This window comes from Sebastes fasciatus, chromosome 4, assembly GCF_043250625.1.
Source record: "Sebastes fasciatus isolate fSebFas1 chromosome 4, fSebFas1.pri, whole genome shotgun sequence".
Taxonomy (NCBI): Eukaryota; Metazoa; Chordata; class Actinopteri; order Perciformes; family Sebastidae; genus Sebastes; species Sebastes fasciatus.
Genome location: NC_133798.1, coordinates 32200283 through 32209064, shown reverse-complemented (window position 1 = coordinate 32209064; position 8782 = coordinate 32200283). Strand labels below are relative to the sequence as shown.

The 8782-nt window shown below is 43.3% G+C and overlaps 1 protein-coding gene across 1 annotated transcript; it reads right to left on the bottom strand.

Moving 5' to 3' along the window:
• Nucleotides 1-1957: 1957 nt before the first annotated feature.
• On the bottom strand, nucleotides 1958-7650 carry dusp6 (dual specificity phosphatase 6). Its single transcript, XM_074633675.1, has 3 exons — nucleotides 6719-7650; nucleotides 5237-5668; nucleotides 1958-3640 (listed from the first exon to the last, which is right to left on the bottom strand). The coding sequence occupies exons 1-3, from the start codon at nucleotides 7125-7127 to the stop codon at nucleotides 3327-3329; spliced, it is 1155 nt and encodes a 384-aa protein (XP_074489776.1). The 5' UTR covers nucleotides 7128-7650; the 3' UTR covers nucleotides 1958-3326.
• Nucleotides 7651-8782: the final 1132 nt, after the last annotated feature.

The following is an 8782-nucleotide window of genomic DNA, read 5'->3' as shown; positions in this document are numbered from 1 at the left end:
GAATGATGCCTGAAAGACTGTTTGGTGTGACTGGATGCAATGAATACCCTGTATACAACACAAATATACCGCAAATATACCGTACTGTATACATAAATAGGGATAATACTGTATGTTTCCTGTGTTTTTCCCTTAGTTATGCAAATTATTGCGGGTAAAATGACAAATGAAGAACTCTAAGATCCATTAGAACAAACATGTTCATTGCTATTTTGAATTGCCCTTGTCTGTTTTTGACATGCTTTATTTCATCATTTTTGTAGCATTGATTTTAATCTCAAGGGACTTCCTGTTTAAATAAAGGTTAAATGAATATATATAAAAAATAAATGACTGTGTGTGCTTTGCTGTTACAGTTGGATCGTAAGAGTCATATTATTATGAAATGATTACCCAGGAAACGGAAAATATTACTTGAACAGGAAAGTGGGCAAAAGGGATAGCGCTGGCACCTCCTGAAATGTAGGAGTCTTTTTATAAATCATTTACGTCATTTAGGACATGAGTGTGCAGGTTTTGGGCCTTTTGTTACGTAGCCAATGATTCACTCGCTTTGTTCAGCTGCATGCCAGATTGTATTTCCAGTGTAAACCTAAAAAACGGCACGTCAATCACTCCTTTATTCGATTCATGTTGTCTAGTAATTGCTTATCTAACACATATTATTGATAGTTAATATTTATTTTGCTTTGAGTTCTACAAGAAGTCTTTGTATGAGACGGCTTCCTACCTCTATTGCATGTTATTTTCTCTCCAGATATATATGATTGTTTTGTATTTTCTGTATTGTGCTGTACATATTAAGGAAAACATATAAATGGATGGTGAAGAGATGAAGTACTGTCCAATTATATTCTACATTGTTTACTTTTGGTATAAGTTGTACTGTTGGCCCTGTGTGTTTTATGAAATCCTAGAAGAAGAAGAATTAATCCTCAAGGGAAAATGCAATTTTTTCAAGACTCTGAACTCAAAGTGTTGTCTATGTTGTCTACATATTCACTGTACTTCACGATTAAAGCGACTCTTAGCAGCTAATCACAGTGAAGCTGCTGTTTGTGTTGACTCACACTCACTCTTGAGGACTTTACGCCATGACGAGCGCATACGTGCTGCAAGAATCAAGGTCTTAGCAGACCAACTGTCTTCGAAAATCCCCCGTTATAATCAGTTGACGTCCATTTGTCTATTAACTTTAATGTACAGAGATCAATGCTTTGCTTGTCTCTTTACCTCACACACTCCAGGGATTTAACACACACACACACACACACACACACACACACTCTGCTGCTGCTGTTTATCAGTATGTGTGTGTGTGTGTGTGAATGTTGGTGCAGTGCAGGCGGGTCTCTGCTGAGCTGTGAAGCGAGTAGCTGCTCGCGTGAGAAGACTGCGCTCCTCCTCCCGCGCTGAGAGGATTATCTTCTCCTGGGGCCTCCGGGTCTTTACAGGTACACGCCGCCGCACTTGCTATCAAATAACACCACATCTATGTACTTTCAGCTCCCTTTGATGGCTGAATGCGGAGGCCCCGCCTTCAGGAAGTGCCTGGGGGAGTGTCGGTGTGAACCCGATGCCCTCGCTGCACCTGGAAAAACCAGTCGGGCTGTTTACAGCACGACCGGAATCACCGTGTACCTGTTGAGTAGCAGTTTGTGAATGATTGTCGCAGAGGACAGAGTGTGCACGACGCGTTGTTACACAAGAATCATGTGACAGGACGTGCTAATTCTGAACTGGGGATTTAAGTGCGAGATGCGTCGAGCGGTGTAGTTAATGAACAGCGAGGGCTTCGTGGACAGCCTCATGATTCACGGCGACATGTTTTTGTTGTCGTGACTCGGCCCTGCTGGTTAACACTCAACTGTGCTGCGGGCGTGGAGACACTTAGATAAACACTGTGGAAGCACACAAAACAACCAACAATGGAAGAACAGGCATGGAAAGAGTAAAGTGTAGACAAAATAGCAATTTATTAATAACTTATCTTTTCTTTACATTCGTAAGAGAGGAAAGTGAGGGGGTTGGCAGAGGTCACCAAGATAGCTTCCTCTGTCGAATGGCCTTCTTTGTAGAGGGGGAGCAACACGAGCCTCCAAAGCTCCATTTTCATTTTCTCTTTGACAAATAAAAACTGCATTTCACAGAGTTTTCCCTGAAGAGGCGATGTGAGCAAAGCCTCCTAACTTTGTCCACATTGTCAGAGACTTCTACCCCTTGTGCACAGATCAGGATTACTCAGATTAGCCTTCAGAGATCCAGACAACACATGTTGGCCGTTGTGACTCAAACGTCTCTGCTATGTGGTGCCAAATTAAAGAACTTTCTCACTGACTTTTTGTTGTGAAAATGAAATTGAAAACTGGTCGATCTCTGAAGGCTAATGCAAAATAAAATCCTTCTGAGCGCAAACGTAAGGCAAACAACCACGGTGACTTTGATTTGTGAAGGTGGGTGCAAAAACAAGGCCCGTCGGCTGAATTCACACGTAAAGCGATTATCAAATATATTACACATGTACACGTTTTTGCACAATTCTTGGAAAGCCTACTTGATTTTTTGGCATAATCAACTGAAACATACTGATCAATATGCAGTGTGTTTGCTTACATAAAAGTAGAATATGAAAAACAAAGAGTACCCACTTGTTGCAAAGGGTAGATATACTAGAGCAAGGCTTTTTACTGTATTGTCTTTTATATTAAGATATATACACAACGTATAAATGCTTGAAAAGACTCCACAAATGCAAAATCGAGTCCAGTATAATAGTGTGCCGTCTAAAGCTGGGGTGCTTCAACCCCACACAGGCAAGTCTTCACAGAAGACGAAGGAGACAATGCACCTTGGCGTCTTGGGGAAACCCCAAAACAAACATAGAAAAAGAGTCTCATTATTAGATCTGTCCAGTTTGAACAATCACGTCTCTTTGGCACACCAGCCCAGGAGCTTAGAAGCATAACGTACAGCTGTCCGACAAATCACTTTAAGTTTCCTCAAGACACAATGACAGAAAGAGATATAAGACCTCAGGAGTCCAACAGTGATATCAGATTGAAGAAAGTATCTGCTCCTCTTTCTCTGTCTCTGTCTCTTTGACTGTCTCTCCTCATTGAGTCAACAGCAGCTGCGTCTCGGCCAGACAGCTTTGGCCCTCCAGTCACCACGCTCCGCAGCAGTCGCCTCAAGCCAGCTGTATCAATAAGGTCAAGCGCCCCGGTCTCATCGCAGACGGCGGAAAAAAGAGAGAAACTTTTTGCAGCTTTTCCATCAGGAGGCCCACGAATGCCTCCAGCAAGGAGAGGGGTTGTTTACGGCAGGCCTCACGTGGACTCCAGGGGGTCCAGCTTGAAGACGTTGTGGTTGGTCGGGGTGGTGAAGTAGAGCTGCTGGCTGGGCGGTGCTATGCGGTTGTCGCACGGGCTCTTCAGGCCCAGCTGGCGCTCAAAGTCAAGGAGCTGGCCCATGAAGTTGAAGTTGGGCGAGATGTTGGACTTCTTCATCTTGACGATGTCGTAGGCGTCGTTCATGGACAGGTTGAGCTTCTGCATCAGGTAGGCCACCGTTACCGTCACGGAGCGGCTGATGCCGGCTAGGCAGTGGACGAGGACGCCGCATTTCTGTGCCCGAGCTTCATCTGGTAGGGAGACAAAAAGGGTGGAAACGTTAGTACACATCAGATTTAGAGCAGCAGGTGGTTAAAAAACAAGTTTCATGACAAATTAATCAAATGTTTAGTCGCTAAAATGTCAGAAAAGTCCATGGTGACATCTCCATTTTGCTTGCTTTGCCTTTTATTTAAAAAAAAATAATAATAATTAAAGGAGCAGTGTGTAGGATTTAGTGGCATCTAGTGGTGAGGTTGCAGATTGCAACCAACTGAATACAAGTAACGTAAAAACACTTAAGTCTCTCTCTAGAGCCAGTATTTGATGAATCCCCCTAAATCCTACACACTAGACCTTGAAGTTATGAACCGGTTAGGGGTCATTATTTGCACATTTTAGGCGCACTACTCCTACAAGAGAAGAAAAGTGTAGCCCCTTTCTACACAGACAGAACAAAACCTGTGATAAACATCTGTGACATTTGAGTCAAGCTGTGTTGGGAGTTGGAGCGGCTCCAAGGAGGGAGAGCAGCGGAAGTTATTATCCTGGCTATCTCCCAGGCATGTCAGTCAACAAACAGGGGCTGCTGCTGCGGCAGTAGCGCACATAAACACAGCCGGCATTCTTTCGTGTTTTTTTTTTTTTTTTTGGGGCCCAAGAGTAGCCGGTTGGGAAATTGACTATTACGGTCTATTAAACCATTCTTCTGCTCGCCAGGGTTACTCTGACAATGGTGCCATTTGGGCGTGTAAACGTAGGAGTCATGAGGGCACCCTGTCAAGGCGAACAGGATGTCAACAGGGCCTGTAAATGGCTCCTTTTGTAATGTGGAGGGAGGAAAGAGGGGAGGGGTGGTGGAGGGGGAGGCAATGCCATGTCCTAGATTACTTTCAATGCCACTTCCTTCCTGTTGCGCTCGAATTACCACCCTCCCCCCTCGTTCACTCTCCCCATTCTCCCGTTTCAACGTCGCCCTTTGTGCTGCAATTACACAAGCCCCGGGACAAGAGGAGATAGGCCAGGATGTCTTCCATTGAAGTCAAATCATTTGTACATACACACACACAGTGCATTTTAGCCTGCGCACCATTAGAGGCAGACTTGTATCGCTCTGCCTCAACACAATGGCCTTAATCTGCCTGCTCTGTGTGTCCCCGCCTGATTGACTGATAACATCACAGCCAGGGACACCTCATCTAATCTCAATTGCACAATAAGAACCTAAGAACTTCCTGGCAGTGATAAGACTATATCCCATTAATAAGATTATGTCCGTGACTATCTGCCTCGGCCCCCTTCACTTAGTCTGCACACATTCATAACAATCACACATGGTCGAGGAATTAAGTGAATATGAAATCATTAGTCGAATAATCAAGTTGGCTCCTGCTTTTTGTGTACATTGATATTTGACCTTTGAACTGTTTCTCGGACAAAACAGGCAATTTGAAGTGTCATCATGGACATTTTTCACCATTTTCTGACTCAAGAATTTGTATTTTTTAGTTAAATCAATAATGAAAATCCTCATTATTTGCAGTGGATGAGCATGAAAACAAGCCAAAGGCCCGAGGTTAACAGTTTGCAGCTGCAGTGTGCGTCTCCAGCTCTGCAGGATTACTCACCAATGAAGCTGATGGCCTCGGGGAAGAACTGAGACAGATTCTGGCTCCAGTGATCCGAGATGGGGATCTGCTTGTACTTAAACTCCCCGGCGTTCTCGAAGAGGTTGGGCAGGTTGGGGGTGACGTTGAGGATGTACTTGATGCCGTACTCCTCCAGCACGTCCAGGTTGGTGGAGTCCTTGGCGCAGCCCAGGTACAGGTGCGGCAGGATCTCCACCGGGAAGGAGGAGGGCTGCGGGTTGGACAGCGGGCTGCCGTCCGAGTCTGTGGCGCTGCTCGGGTCGATGTCAGACTCGATGTCTGACGAGTCGGAGCTGATGCGCAGCCCGCCGAGGCCCAGCACCTGGGCGGTGGGGGAGCTGGTGTTGGAGGAGCCGTCCAGGTTGGTTTCACACAGATGTGGATACTCGGCCTGGAATTTACTGAAGCCACCTGGGAAAATGAAACAGAGATGCCATTAATACAAGGCCTCTATATGAGTGGATGTTACACTGCAAATTCAGAGTCATTTAGCTGCATGTTTTTTTTCTTTCCTTAAAGGTCCCATATTATAAAAAAGTGAGATTTTCATGTTTTTTTTATTATAAGCAGGCTTAAGTCCTATATAAATACTGTGAAAGTATCGAAACACTCAATCCACAGGGAAATACACACAGCCCGTATTCAGAAACTCTGCATTTGAAACAAGCTGTCAGGATTTCGGCCCATTTGTGATGTCACAAATATACAATATTTAGACCCTTGACACAATTTTAAATGTAAACATTCTAAATGTGTCCCAGTTTTTTTCCTGGTTGCAGTGTATGTGAATGTCATCAGCTGACAGGAAGTACACATGGACCCAAACTGTTGCCAGGGAACGCAATTCTGTTGCAATTTTGTCAAAATGCACTAAAAATCAGTGAATTAGCTCTGTGATGTTCTTCACTCACATGTTGTTATGGTTTGCATTCTGTGCTTGTAGCCAGATATAGACATACATTTTTGGGAAAAGTGTCAAGAAGTCTATTATAGCCTTTTTCCTAACAAGTGCCTTTAATTGTATTTAGTGTGACTATTCCTATGTCTATAACCTGCTCTATTCATCTACGCAAAAAAATTATGTTTATTAAAATGTATGTAAAAAATAAATAGTGCATTAAAACAAATCAGTAAGATAATGTTAAAAAAGATGAAAAACATCTATATAATGTATCTTTAAACAGTAAATTAGCTGTAAAATACTGTGAAATTAATAAAAAAAACAGTTCAAACTGTATTTTTCATTAACAGTATAAAGCAACATAAAGGCAACCCTGCTGACAGTTATTTACTGTTATTTTACTTGGAAATTCTTAACAGTGTATGTATCCTTGTTTCTTGTCTTGATGTTGCAAATGGAAAGTTGCTGTGATGCAAAACACATTTCAGACCTGTCTGACAATAAAGTATTATGGTATGAATGAGAGGCCCTAAAAAAGCTGTGAATGAACCTTCACTCACCCTCCAGATAGTAGGCCTTGTAGCCTTCGTCCTTCATCCTCCTGAGCAGCAGACCGAGCACCGAGCCTCCGTCCACGTTCTCGTTCCACTCGCGGCTGTACTCGTCGTACAACACGATGGTGTCCGTCTTGCAGCGACGCGCGAACTTCTCGCGGTCCTCTCCGTCGGACAGCAGCGAGCGCACCGGCAGGTTGCCCTTCTTCAGCCGGCGGAGCATGAGGCTCGGGATGTTCACGTTGATGGCTGAGTCGACGTGCGACGACTCGTAGAGCTCCTGGGCCCGGCAGTCCATCACCAGCAGGCCGTCTCTGCGCGTCTGCGTCTCCAGCTGCTCCCGGAGCCAACACACCGTCTTACTGATCGCCATCACCGACTCGAGCTGCACGACGGGCTTCAGCTTGTCGAGCATTTAGAAGCAGGAGTAAATGAGGATTTCAATAAGAATGCAAGGTTTTTTGGAGATCTGGTTTGCAGCAAGAATCCCCAAAATAAAAAAAAATCTGTTTTCAGTCCAAGAAAAATATAAAAGTGCAGAAAATCAGATCACTCCAGATGTTGATCCAGTGCGCTTTTGGATGCAATAACATGCGCTTCTTCTTCTTCACAGATTGCCTTCAGAGGCGGTCATTCATGCATCTGTCCGGAGAGATCCTGTGTTATTTATCAATGAGTCGCACAAAACCGACTCTGCGACACTGCTGCTGCTTTTTCTGCTTTTATATAACTCCAAAGGCTCCAGTGCGCAATGTACTCTTCCACCTTCCTGTTTGGAGATCCAGAGTAGAAAATGTGTTGTTGTCTCTGGATGTGAAGCATGCAGGTATTGTGCGTCCTTCTCTGTGTCTCTGTGTCTGTGTCTGTGTCTCTGCTGTGAATCGCAGCTCTGCAGTCTCTCTCTCAGTGCTTCTTCTCTTCTCCCTCTGCTGCTGAATGGCTACAAACAGGAGGAGGCGTTTCATTGGATACATGATGATGTGAGAGCCAGCCAATCAGAGGAGGACCTAGAGGCGGTCGCCTTGGAAACGGGGGGCCGGATGGAGGATGGAGCAGTGCCCCTGTGTTGATGAATTGTTAATGAGGTTTGTCATTCACAAAACGGAGAGAGAGAGAGAGAGAGAGAGAGAGAGAGAGAGAGAGAGAGAGAGAGAGAGGAATTTCCGCTCCGGATCAAGTGAGTGCAAACAAACAGAAGAACTGCAGGGAGAAGGAAGGAAGGAAGAGGGGGAGGGGGGAGAGTATCACAGAGGAGTGCTATAGGTACACTGGGCTATAACAGCCTAATACAAACATTTAGTTGGTCTGAACTTTCAGAAAAGTTCAAGTTGAGGCCTTTTTGGCAAAGCTGGAAGAAGTATTATGATATTATACTTTAGATTCAGTTTTTTTTTTGCAAAAGTATATACATACAAGGAATTTGACTCTGTTTTCATGCAGCTCTCTCACACAGAATGGCAATAACAGAATAAAAGAATACAATAATAAAAATAAAATGTCTTTATGATATGATATGTACATATTACGAAAAAGTGCATTAATGACTGTAAATTATAATCTAAAAATGTGTAAAAATGCGCATTAAAAACTGTAAATTATAATATAAAAATGTGCATTAAAAACTGTAAATTATAATCTAAAAATGTTCAAAATGTACATTAAAGACTGTAAATTATAATCTAAAAATGTGCAAAAATGTGCATTAAAAACTGTAAATTATAATCTAAAAATGTTCAAAATGTACATTAAAAACTGTAAATTATAATCTAAAAATGTGCATTAAAGACTGACTGAATGATATAATTTATATATATATTAATTACACGACTTTGTTGAATATTCGATTCTAAATGGTCAATCGCAGCGTCTGTTATTTTCTTTATAACAGACTGTTGCTATGGGCACAGTCCTGATGTCGGACTCTGGCGGACCATTTTTGTGTCAAATTATTGATTTCTTAAGTAAGTAGCCGTGTAATAAGCGGGATCATGTACAGCTGGCGGGTCATTGTTGTGAAATAAACCCCTGGTGGTCGGGGCTTTATTTCACAATAATGACCAGCTCGCTGTA